The 12,952-nt window shown below is 43.0% G+C and overlaps 2 protein-coding genes across 2 annotated transcripts in view; both read right to left on the reverse strand.

The window, feature by feature from the left end:
• The window catches only part of LOC125719070 (protein MTSS 1-like), a 28,260-nt gene extending 24,382 nt beyond the window's left edge, over positions 1 to 3,878 (reverse strand). The window contains exons 1-3 of the mRNA XM_048993527.1: positions 3,444 to 3,878; positions 1,486 to 1,547; positions 731 to 804 (exon numbers count right to left, since the gene is read on the reverse strand). Coding sequence (XP_048849484.1) covers positions 731 to 804; positions 1,486 to 1,547; positions 3,444 to 3,515 — 208 coding nt within the window. The 5' untranslated portion in view covers positions 3,516 to 3,878. The remainder of the gene's footprint in view (positions 1 to 730; positions 805 to 1,485; positions 1,548 to 3,443) is intronic.
• A 3,465-nt stretch (positions 3,879 to 7,343) lies between these two features.
• Positions 7,344 to 12,484, reverse strand: LOC125719078 (secretagogin-like). Its single transcript, XM_048993543.1, has 11 exons — positions 12,265 to 12,484; positions 12,002 to 12,072; positions 11,293 to 11,379; positions 11,088 to 11,177; positions 10,957 to 11,013; positions 10,376 to 10,453; positions 9,960 to 10,015; positions 9,627 to 9,672; positions 8,804 to 8,863; positions 8,062 to 8,130; positions 7,344 to 7,894 (listed from the first exon to the last, which is right to left on the reverse strand). Exons 1-11 carry the CDS (start codon positions 12,332 to 12,334, stop codon positions 7,766 to 7,768), a joined length of 813 nt encoding a protein of 270 aa, XP_048849500.1. The 5' UTR covers positions 12,335 to 12,484; the 3' UTR covers positions 7,344 to 7,765.
• Between the last annotated feature and the right edge of the window lie 468 nt (positions 12,485 to 12,952).

Genomic DNA, 12,952 nt, shown 5'->3' on the forward strand with positions numbered 1-12,952 from the left:
TCTGGCCCTGGGTCAGTTTTTTTGCAGTGGAAACACGCGGAACTAGTTCCGGATTGGGAAACAGTCCGGCACCGGTTCCAGAACCACGTTGGTGGAAATGAGGCAATGTAGGTTGAGAGGGACCAACCAAGAGAGCAGAGCCAGGGCTGAGGCACTGACTGGCAGCAGAGCCAGAATAGAGGAACTGACCAAAAAAAAAGAGCGACTGAACCGTCGCAGCTTCCCTGACAACCAGCCATGTCTCTCCATGCCCCTGTTCAGGAGCAGGATGTGACTCCTGGGGATCAGAGTTGATATCAGGCTGCTGTACATCCTCCATAATACACCCACACAAACAGATTAACTGTTGTACATGTCACACAAGCGGATTCACTCTCACACACACCCACGCCGACACACCGGCACAAGTGTATTCACTCTATTACATATAAACATACACAAGTGGATTCACTGCGACGCACATAAATGCACTCACGCAAATACGTAGATTCAACCTCTCAAGTGCACACTGCAAGCTGGACTATGATGATGTGCTACAAGAAGTCTTGATAGGGCATTAATTAGGCAACCACTCCCCCCCCCCCCCGAAGACGCATTACAAGCATGTCATCCTTGGGTCATCATTTGGGTATGTTGAGTGGGCACCAGGATTCGAAATGTGTCAGAGCTCTTCTCCTCCAAGTGAGCACACACACACACAGACACACACACACATGCACAGTCTGCTCACCTCGTGTGCCCATGGCTAGGTCAGCCACCTTCTGCAGGGCATCCAGGAATGCTGCAGCTGCCACCACAGTGGTCCTGAGAGGGGGGAGCATAGATGATGCATCACTGGTTTCGCATAACCCCGGCCACTAGCACTAATGATAACCCCACCCACCAGTACCTATGAGACCCCTAGTAAAGGATACTAGTTTGGGCCATTAATATTCACATATTATATAAATGCACAATGCTGTGCTTTCATCTAATTTATTAATCCATAACTTCTACACTTTTACATTTATTTATTGTTTGAAGAGTAGATTTTTACACACATTATAGATAGATAGATAGATAGATAGATAGATAGATAGATAGATAGATAGATAGATAGATAGATAGATAGATAGATAGATAGATAGATAGATAGATAGATAGATAGATAGAGCAGTGTTCGTCTGTCAAATGAAAATTTGGTCAACAAGTCCTCAAAGTACTGCTTCATACTGGGAGCTGGGAAGGAGCAAAATTGTGGATTGTCTGGCAAAGAGTTGTGAGGGAGCAAAAACGTGGACCGTTTGGGATTCCACAAGGACTCGGCTGAGAAACGCCGCCTTAAAGTTAGTGCTGAGGCTATTCGAGAGCAGAAATATGCTTATTTTGGAGTGGAAATAAGCTAATTATAGAGTGGAAATGGACCGAGTCTTTCTGCACATCGTTCAATAGGGCTTAACAGTCGGACGTGTGTGTGCCGTGTCCAAGGGGAGGGTCGCCACGAACCTGAGCTGGGACTGAAACTTGCCAGCCTTGTTGATGAAGTCCTCCCAGACAGGGTAGCTGCTCTGAGGAGATAGTCAAAAAGAAATCACCTCACAAACAGCATCCACCAACTGTACTGGATCATGCCAGTAGTTTCTACCAACAAGATCAGTCTGAAGTTTAAGGACACTCAGTTTACTTGTAACCAGACACATCAAAAAATACCCAGTTCTTTGTATTATATAAGAAAGACTGGAATAAACCACCTACAAACACCTACAGATATTTAGAGGGACAATGAGGGTGACCTTGAAAGACAAGAAAACAATTGACTGCAGCCCTCGAGGTCAAACGGGGACGCGGCAAACTCACACACAAGCGTACAAGACAAAACAGCGGGGCCTTCGTCCCCACTGTCAGGAAATAAAGCATCCGCAAGTAGCCATAAAACACAAAGCTGCAGAAATGTCCTGCATCTGCTGCCAGGAAACATCTGTAAGAGGGTTTTGGAGATTGGTTACAATCAAAGACCATGTTACCAGGAGGAGACCTGAAAGAGCACAGTCCCCAGGGACCACTGACTCAACATGTACAATTGTTATGTATAAAACAGTCACTCATGAAAACACTACCTAGACGGCAAACACCTCTCAAACAAAAGCAATGAAAGGCAAAGAGACCTCGGGGCAGAATCTCAATTTTTGACGCCAAAATATGTTCTACATGTCCAAGTTCTGCATTTGCAATTACATTAAACGATTAGCAATCTCCGGTAAATGGCTCAAAGACTACAGGAGAAGGTTAATCCCGACTGTTTTAATTGAAAATATGGGATGCACTCGCTTTTAATAACAGCAAAGCCTGTTTATATTTCTCAATGAATATTTTAGCCGGTTATGTCAATGAATTAGCTCTCTTCAGTCCCGCCATCTGGGGCAATTAACAGCACTATGCCTGATGTGTATAATTTGCATAAAATAATTAGATGCCGGTTAATTTTAGACGGATTATTGCCTGTATTAATATGGACGCATAAACAGTGCTGGGTAGTCACGTGATACGAAAAACAATCATTATTGTATAAGTTATACGCAGAATTCGATTTAAATTTCTCATCACTGAACATGATTTCCTGTGCATTTGGTAAATATGTCAAAGGGAGTCCCATTACATTTTCGGCTATTGACAACCTGCAGCTGCCATATGAAAATATCGATTCGAAAACCGCATTAGCTTTATAACTGACTTTTGAACCAGGAGGACCCTTGTTACTCATGTCTGATCCAAACTTTTCATTGAAAACGTCATATCAGTTTAAATAACGAGACTGTGTATAGTAATAATTTTTCAAAAAGCTGCAATAAATTACTTTTGTATGTCGTTGTCAAAAGCGCATGATTAACTCGGTTAACTTCCTGCACAACTTATAATTAGACTTCCATTAAACATATTGGCCAGCAGACCAACACTGACCCCACAAACACAGCAAACCAGAGCAAAGCCACCGCAAGTCTAAACACCATATAAACATTTTATTGCAATACTTCAAATGCCATTTTATTGTTCCGAGTCTGTAAGGTAGCCTAAATGACATAGTCTAATTAAAGTCCTTCGCCACACATCAGACAAGTAGCCTAACTGGTCCAAGTTTCGGGAATTACCTTCCTGGTCCCTCAAACAATCTGAATGTTATACATTTAGCTGACAAAAAAGATTTTCTGAATGAGAGAAGTCATATTGTCTAGATCATATCATAAAACGGTTTAGGGTTTAACTCGTTGACAATCAATAAATGTATCAAATAAAAGATAAAATATTAGCAGTTGGGAGATGAATAAAAATTAGCAGCAATCTAAAGGTGTACCGGTATATTTGATGATAAGGTGTCGGATGCAGGTTTTGCGCTGAAAACGCCTCACTGCCTCACACACGGCTCTCCCGAAAAGATCCGAGTTGGGTTTGTAAGGCGGCTTTCCTACCTTCATGTCGCTGATAACGGTGTGGAAAAGCCCCCCAAGCGCACCGCACTCCCTCTCAAACACAGCCTCCATTTTCCGTCAGTGTCACAGGTAAGAAAGCATCGAAAATGTCAACTGATAGGAATACTTCAAAAATAAAAATGGAAAAATAGCTTCCCGATAAATCGCATCAAAATGAGGAGGCTGTCCTCAAAACGCAGGGCAGAAACCTTAAAAGAGATAATCTAAAATCTGTTTTTCCCATATTGAAAGAAAAAACCATGTGCAGCTGGTATTAAATACACACAAGCTGTATTAAGAAAAGAAAAAACGGATATATGTATCTGTATATGTGTGAATGGTCAGAGAAAGATAAGCGAAACGAAGCGACTTTCAGTGACTTAAGTTGAGCACAGCTGTCCCCGCTTCTCCGCGCGCGCTTCAGCTGCTGCGCGTCCCCGACACCAAGCGCGCTCCAGCCTCGCACCTCCTCTTTCATTCATATCTAGAGACCGCCGCCGATGAAGCCACAGTACCGCAGTACTTCATTCATTCAAACGTTGTAAACATCAGTGGACATGAGTTTAATATACATAAAACAGAAAATTATGATTATTTTAAGTAGGTGCATTCAACGTTAGCAATGTAATATTACAAATATTTATTTCGTCACCAAATTTCAGTGTTCCAGCTAAAATGTTTCCATACTGATGAACATCTGCCTCCTAGTGGCCAAAGTGTCACCATGTAGAGCGGGAGTCTCAGGGTCGAGAGTGTGGGCGCGCAGGTCTCTGCTCCACGTCGTCCCCTTAATTACTCAGGCAATGATTTCCATGTTTACATGACATGTTTCAAACGTAATTATGATGCATTTTAAATTACCCTCAGTGCAGGCTCCCACCAAAACACGAACTACCCAGCTGCACTTAACCAGCGCCTACATTAAATCCAAATGGGATAGTCAGTGCCGTAGATAAAAACCTGAAATACTTCAAAGATATAAAGAAGCCCAACTCTGGTTTTTCCGGATTACAGAAGAAAGATCCTGCGCACGCTGTAACCTGACATCCACGGAGAACCTGAAAACAAAACATACGTTTTATATTAAGACATGTTCTGACCAAAACGGATTAATCAGCACAGAAGACCACTAGAGGTCGCTCAAAGCTTGCGCGACAAGGCACGTTCAGTAACTTCAGCTAAACACATGAAAATAATCAATATATCTTAAATCAGAAAATGAGTTTTACTGATAAAATCCAGATTTCGTCGCATTATGGGGGTATACTTTCATTATAGTTTATGGTTTGATCGGGTATGTTTGCCAAATATGGTAAAATCCTGTGCTGCAGAAATTAAGTGTTTAAACCCTAAATATTCTGCCTCACAATTTCTCCCCCAAAGAATGTGAACTTAAAGTTTTAAAAGGTTTTAAGAGTAACAGGCATCACCTAATGAACAGAGCTGTTTATAGCGCACAGATAAGGGCTCCTTACAAATCCTCGGCTGTTCCAAGAGTCCCAATTGTTAATCTCCAAAAGCAAGACAACATTAACCAGTACCAACATTGCACTTTGCAGTGATGTATGGTAAATTAGATTGCCCAACAACCCTGAAATATTATTGAATATACATCTCTAGCCGATAAACACGTTTTAACATGAAAAAGGCGAAACCAGCGGATGTGGCCCAAAACACACCCTATCAACTAATTATGAAGAACAGGGAAATTTGCATCACTTCAGTCGATATTGAATTATTGAGCGGCGCCAACCACAAATCACAGACAATATTTAAAATTTAAACTATAATTCTGTGGGTTTTTTCATCTCCGGTCTCTCCTGGAGAGCATTTCCTACACATGGAGCTGCGTTTTAGCCCCGCCCCATCGCCACTGTCACTCGCTTTTAGGCTGACGGCCGCTATTTGTGTCACACGTCCACCGGCTGCCCGCTGTTATTGGGGTGCTCTGCTGGAAGCGGATAATGACCGGTCTGTCACTGCGCGCAAATGAAGGCTTGTCTGTCTGTTTTTAAAATGTAGGAGTAGTGTATCTGCCGAGATCTGTACTATATTAGTACGACAAACCCTTTTATTATCCGAGTTATGACATTAATCACATCACCCGTGAAACAATAGCCTATGGAAATTAAGACGCAGTTTAACAGAAAAAGGTTCTACTTTAGTTTTAATTATATTAATAGAAACATAATGGTCTTTAATATAAGAAATTTAGAAACCACAGAGTTGCCTAATTGTCCGTATAGGTATGAATGGCTTGTGTGTCCTGTGACGGGTTGATGTCCCATCATGCGTCATTCTTTGCCTGGTGCCCCCAGTTTCTGGCATTTGCTCTGGACTCCCTGGGACCCTTCACTCTCAGACAAAAGAGTACCAATTAGTATATTTGCTTGTCACTGGGTCTGTACCCTCAAAGGTCTGCCAGATGTACGCTTAGCTGTAGGTAATTGTACCTTTTATGGTGCAGACTTGCACTCCAAGGTACAAACAACATTATTGCACGGCCAATGGTACAAAAGTGTTCCTCATAGTCCATTTCTGTACCTTAAAAGCTACATTTACCTATGGCTAAGGGTACAAATTGGCAGACCCATGAGGGTACAATACTAGTAACAAGCAAAGGTACAAATTGGTACTTATTTTTTTCCCTGAGAGTGTGCATAGGACACATGGGAACAGAAAATGAATGGATGGATGGAAAAATACGTCACTCCTCAATGATTTTTCTTAAGGATTTCATGTGGCATCTATCATCCATCCATCCAGCCATTTTCCAAACCGCTTGGCATCTATCATATGGATCAGAAACAGCACCGATGTCCTGAAGCAGTCCTTTGTAAGATGGTGGGATCCCCCAGTGACAGAACAAGAAGAAGAGAGATGCTGTTGTAGGGTAGCCAGCAGACAGTGGCTAACTTAGCGATCGCACGTCACTGGTTTGTTCTGGAGAACTTCAGCAGCGGAAGGTCATTGATGTTGTTGAGCACAGGCCAGCCAAGGCTGCTACGCCCTCCTCCCGCCCACAGCTCCAAGCTTTAATTGCAGCCTGACTGGGTTCCCTAATTTCTCTCTTTGTGCCCGGGTGCTGATAGGCTGAAATTAAAGCAGGCCACAGCTGGGGCCAAATGACAGAGGAGCATCGACGTCATGCGCCTGGCGGCGCAGCTGGGCGTAATTACAGCAATCAGATGCTACTGCAGGAAGCTCCTCCCTTTCCAAAAACAGCAGACAAGAAGAAGAACCAAAATATGGGAAGGACACAATCGCTTTATAAATAATAAAGTGGTTCCTGTTATATTCCCACTGAGACATTGTTCCCTATTGTCTGTCATTGTTACTAATATTGTGTTTACCACTGTGTAACGCTTTGGTGACAAAGCTTTCGGATGCCATGCCCACGATTGCGCTAAAACCGGAGCAGAATCAGCAGTTAACGGGATCGCAGCTTTGTGTGTAGACACACGTAGATACACTCCTAAAACTTATGGAAATCCTTCCCATTAGAGGGAGCTGTTATAACTGCAAATGGGGGACTAACTCCACATTGGTGGCTGTGGATTTAGAGTGGAATGTTATTAAAGTTTCTTTTGCGGTAATGGCCAGGTGTCCCAATAGTTTTGTCCATATAATGTATTTGTTATGGCTGTATTTTAAAGTATAACCACCACATCTGTCATGTCTGCGTCAGTACTCTGCTTCTGTGCCATGTGATATGGATACCAGTGCTTTAGCTTCCAGGATCACCAGTCTCTTTTTGTCTGCTGCTCTCCTGTTGCATTGTGGTGGCCAGGCATTTATATCGATTCTGTCTGGTTTTATGATGACACTGCGTGCAGTACGAGGGATAAATGCCATTATTCCTGACTCACTCCATCCAAGAAGAGGAATGACACCAAATAATGCTGCCAATCTACCTTTATTTCACAGACAGTGGAAATCTCTCAGAGAACAGCTTTTCTTGAATATTTTCCATTTATGATACCAGCCATATCAGACAGACTGCTACTCTTACTGTGATTAAGCCAAATCACCATAAAGCAGATAAGGTATAAATAATCACAACATTGGACAATTCAAATACAGAAAAGCATAGTTGCTGAGATACAGGTGAGAAGCCACATATATGAACCTGAATCCAGCTGAGCGACATGCAGACACACTGCAGGACATCACTAAAGCTTAAGCAGACATCTGTCCACACGGGATCTCACATCACAGGAGCCCTCGGGCGGCTGTTAGACAGTGTTTCACTGCGTCATTTCAACCACATGGGACACTGTGGCAAAGGGGGAGCGCTGCTTCTGTGGGGGGGGGGGGGGGGGTTACGAGTTCAGCTTCAGCCCCAGACACAGTGCCAGTTCATTCTTCTGGATCTTTCCATCCCGGTTGACATCACAGTGCTCCAGCAGCACGTGACGAAACTTATCGAGGTCGACACTGCTGATGTTGGCCTGAGGGATGATAAGCATACAAACCACAGTTGGAACACAGCAAAGCATCCTGGAAAATGTTCTTTGTGTGTATGCAGGACACTGTTTCGTTGTATTTTTTTTCTCAAATGCCTAAACCATGGAGGAGATGTTCAAGGCTTGAAAGAACAACGCATGAAGCATCCAACCTTGACCAGCTCCATCATGTCCTTCACAAAGCCGTCGACTTCAGGTCCTTCTAAGGCTCCAGTCTTACTCTGAAAAGCAGTCAAATTCAGGGTGAATATTTACAGGAAGAACGTGGCGTCAAGTGTTCCGTCTTTTTCTTACAGACCTCAGTGCATACCTTCAAGAAAGCTTCTGCATTTATGCAGCTGCTTGATCACATTTATAATTCTGCCGAGTTGTGTTTAGTGAAGTTGACTTAGCCGAGCGCGTGCAGATTCCCCTCCTGCATTTAATTACGATTGTTGTGACTCTGGTTGCCCATATCCACACTTTCATATCGTTTGTGGAAAAGATGCCGATCAAAGCCACAGTTTACTCCAACCAAGGTCCGCAAGAAGAACTGGACAGCCCAGTTAATGATCCTCTTGTAGGTTTCAGCTTGATTGACTTTTTGATTGCAGTCCCAGAGTTAGAATAATCATTAGTGGCCCATTAATAATCACTGTCGGAGAAGATTCAGTATGCAAGTAGCAAACTGATTAACCCATTTGGTGGCCATTTCCCATTTTACAGATTATCATACATTTTTGATAGCTTAAGGTACCTTACATGTTGGACTAAGTAATGTTTGTCGCACATCAAACATTAAGATGTCAGACTTGGTGTAATACATGTTATTGGAACCATTCGGGTGAACCAGGCTGTGAGTGATATCCTGTGATATCGCCATCAGAGGCTGGAGGTTTCGTGTCTCCTACTTACGACATCATAGTGTGCAAAGATGGCCTCAAAGTCGCGCTTCCTGTCTTCTTGACTGCAGGCCTGAAACAGGCAGGCGTGAGGTGCTAAGAGTGTATTTAAAGAATTATTTTAACCACAAAAATAGAACTATACGCTGGGCCTAGCTTGCAGTTAGTGATCATTGTAGTTGAAGACTGTCAAAGGACAATCGGAACTACAAGAGCACCAGAGCATAGGGGCCTGTGTGTAACTCTGTGCCTGTGATCGGAAGGTCGCTGGTTCAAATCCTGTCCTCAGCTACTGAGCAGCATAACCATCTAGTATGGTTGGATAAATGGCTGATCCTGTCATCTGACCCTAGACTCTCTTCTCATCTGTTTATATGTGTTTATGCCTCAAAGGAGAGCATGATAGGACAAACACAAACTAAAGAATTCCAGCGTACCTGTACTTGTGCAGATCAAAAAATAAAGTGTCTTCATCAAAACAATTAGAGAGATGCAGATTTCAAATGGAAAAACTCAGAGTGAGAATATTCAGCTCTGATGATCTGCAACAGGTCCGTTTCGGTAGTCTATCTTCTCCACTGGCTTAGAGCAGGTGGTGAGAATCAGTTAGTGTAGACACCGAGTCTCACTTGAAGGAACATCTCACTTCTCTATACTTTCTCAGGTTTTCTCCTATGATGATATGCATTGATGTTGGGTTGTCATCCTGCTGTTGAATGCGGGATTTTTAAGAGGCTCCTGAGGATTTACGCCACAGATCTTTAATATCTTGGATCCAAGCCCCAGCTGCATGCAGGTTCACCTCAACTGTGACACAACGGAAGCAGCAGACTTACATCCATCTTGAACTTCAGCAGGAAGTTCTCTCGCAAAGCTAAGATTCTAGAAGGGAAAAGGAAAGTCAAGAGCTGCCAATCAGAGGAGGAGAAACACCTCACAAAACCGGGGACTAGAGACATGAGACGTTCAGCTGAAAACTTCAGAAAGGTGTTCAAATCTGTCACCTTCTCAGGGATGCATATTCTGTCTGCTTCGAATTTTCTCATGCTGACTGCACCTTTCTGCATGCCATATTCCATAAGATGCAGCATTGACCTGGCTTTCTTGATCTCTAATAACCTACAAATTGTCATGTTGGATTAAACAGAAATGTTTGATTGTGCTGTTACCTGGCTAAGTCATTCAAATCCAGCCGGCCATCGTTATTTTTGTCAAACATCTTCATCTGCAATTAGAGGACATCGATTCAAAAAGCTCATGGGCTGATTAGTGAACTTACATATTGAGATATGTATTGTGTATCAACACCTCAATATGCTAATATGGCCCAAGCATGAAAGCATATCAAATATATTTGTTTTTTGCATTTCTTGTTATTATTATTACTTTCTGTATACTGGTGCAAATGGAAACGTGTCACTTTGCAATCAAAATCACTGAAAATTCCTAGCCGACCACAGGAAAGCCTAACTGCTTGGAACGTAAGGAATGGAAGTCCACCATTCGGAAGAATTATATGGAAACCAAGAGATCAGATGGACAGTTTCAATATGCAATAAAAAATAGGGGCAGAGCAGGGGGTTACCATGGCTTGCGTGTATTTCTCCAGTTGGCCAGGGGACACCACCTTGTTGTGTTGCAGAAACAGGTCCTTTAGGAAATCCTGTTCAGGACAGCAGCAGAAAATGTAATAATGCAAAATAAGGTATCGTGTCTAGATTAGGCACTGATATCTGCAGTGCTGCCAAACTGCACGCATGTGTTTCCCAGAAAGGGGATGAGAGCAGTCTTTATGATCTTCAAAAACCTTCAGACTTCTCATTTATCCATATAAAACACAAGATCAAACAAGGAGTGTTCTTAGGTCCAATCAATCGGAGCTATAGCCCCCAATATGTTAAGCCTATAGCCCTGAGTATTTTAGCGCTGATGCCGATCTTCCTTCAAAAACAAAACGTCAAGCCCCATGTAAACCTGACGTAACCCTTGATCTTTTCAATAGCTAGAAACTCCCCCTCGATTAAACCGTCCACCAGTAAAGACGCAGCTATGTTAGAGCCAGAGCTGGATTCTGAAAAATTTCAAAACACCAGCTTTTGGAACATCACAGCCTGGAGGAGTGAAGGTCTGCTAAGCTCTGTGGCTGGAGGTGGTGAGTCCACATACCTTGAGCTCCACAGCTGAAATGTACCCACTGCTGTCAGCGTCGTAGTTCCTCCAGATCTGCAGGGAGGGGGGCAAAATTTGTGATAAGTGGGGGCGGGGGGCACCCCCAGCCAGGGGCACTCAGGTCTTACCCTCATGAACTCAACGCTGCTCTCCAGCGCCGCCTCTCTCCGGAACAGAAGCAGGAAGTTCTCATCTTCTGGAAGCATCACGCTGGCCAGCTGGAGAGGGACCCTTCTCAGTGTTAACCACTAATCATTTAAAACTCTGCACTGACGAATGACAATAAGTTAATCACCTGGAACCTGCCCGCTGCTAGGTTTACAACTGACATACCTCCTGGATCTGCAAGCGGTCATGTCCGCCTCCAACACAAGTAGAGGCAAATCTGTGCTTCACCTGCTGAACCTTCTCCTCTGTGACCTTCTCCAGGACCCAAAGCAAAAGGAGTACAAGAGTACGAGCCAGTCATCCTCTCTCCGGGGACACTACACAGGAGCAACTCTGCATTTATGTCAACTTAGAATCTGTTACAAACGAATCAGCCCTGAAGTTTCGATTTTCGGTATCCAGGTCTCACAAAGCTAAGGTTCTAGAAGGGAAAAGCTGCCAATCAGAGGAGGAGGAACACCTCGCAACACCGGGGACTAGAGACAGGAGACGTTCAGCTGAAAACTTCAGAAAGGTATTCAAATCTGCCACCTTCTCAGGGATACATATTCTGTCTGCTTGTACTAATATTTTCATGCTGACGGCACCTTCTATCTATGCTGGACAGCAATGCGATGTGGAGGCGAAAACTTCTTAATTGCAGACCAACTACGAGGCAATCAAATGGCGCTTTTTTTTTTTTTTACACAATATTAGAATTTATCCTTTTACACTTAACCCCTAGCACCAAAACAAGTGTTTAACACGCTTTTATTAAAAAAAATAATAACAACTACATAACATCATGCAATTAGGATATAATACTATTTCATGTTTAAGAATTTTACAGTAAACGTGCGGATTAAACGTTAAGTACAAACCACTGGTTACTCACACGGACTCCTAGCTTCTTCATCGTGTGTCGGAAAAAGTCCTCCAGCATTTTTCTGTCTACATAGCCTTTATCTGTAAGACCAGGGTCCGTTTCACTTAAAGCTGCGTTTACTATGTAAACAGCTTTACATTAAATTTCAAATAAATCTTTGAGCCACGCCACCGATGTCATTTTAAAGCAACGACACTAAACAGAAAACGATGCATTTCACGTTTTTAAACCGAGAAGGTTATATATTCTGAAGTCTCTCGTTCTGCGCTTACCGTCTCGGTCGAAATGTCGCCAAACGTCCATAAAAAGTGCGGCATCCAGGTTATGAAAAGCGCTGTCCATGGTGCCTTATTGGGTGAGACCAGGGGCACTGGGGAGGAAGCTGCTGCGCTCCTCGCAGGATCTCCGAACACTTTCGTCTGGACAAGCAACTCACGCTACTTTATTCTAATGGGAGGGACTGAGCCGAGCGCATGCAGGCAAATTACTACCGTCAAAGCGCACGACAAGCGCTCGGAAAGGGCTTAACGTCATTAGGTATAAATAAAAAGAAAAATAACTACATTTCACCACCAAATTACACCTTTTATGCACTCACCTTACATATCTCAAAGTCTAGGCCTATATAAACCCCCCGCCAACTCATGTAACCACACGAAAAGAGACGGAACCAAAATATTTCATATAACAGTAATAATAAAATGATAGTCTGTATATTTAGTCTGATTATAGATTATTGTAAAAGCATCTCAAGTGACAAAATTCTTGTTGAAAACCCTGATACATCTTATAAAATCCCAGAGGCTGTAACATTCTAGAATAGATGGTCTTCAAGTATAATCCACCGATGGAGGTCGGTGTGTGTTGTGTACATACGCAGATAACACCGACGGCATTTTAGACATATATCACTTTAATTGATAAAATGTAAACAGGAGATCCAGATTATTTTTTTTGTAA

The sequence above is a fragment of the Brienomyrus brachyistius genome, chromosome 23 (genome assembly GCF_023856365.1).
Source record: "Brienomyrus brachyistius isolate T26 chromosome 23, BBRACH_0.4, whole genome shotgun sequence".
Taxonomy (NCBI): Eukaryota; Metazoa; Chordata; class Actinopteri; order Osteoglossiformes; family Mormyridae; genus Brienomyrus; species Brienomyrus brachyistius.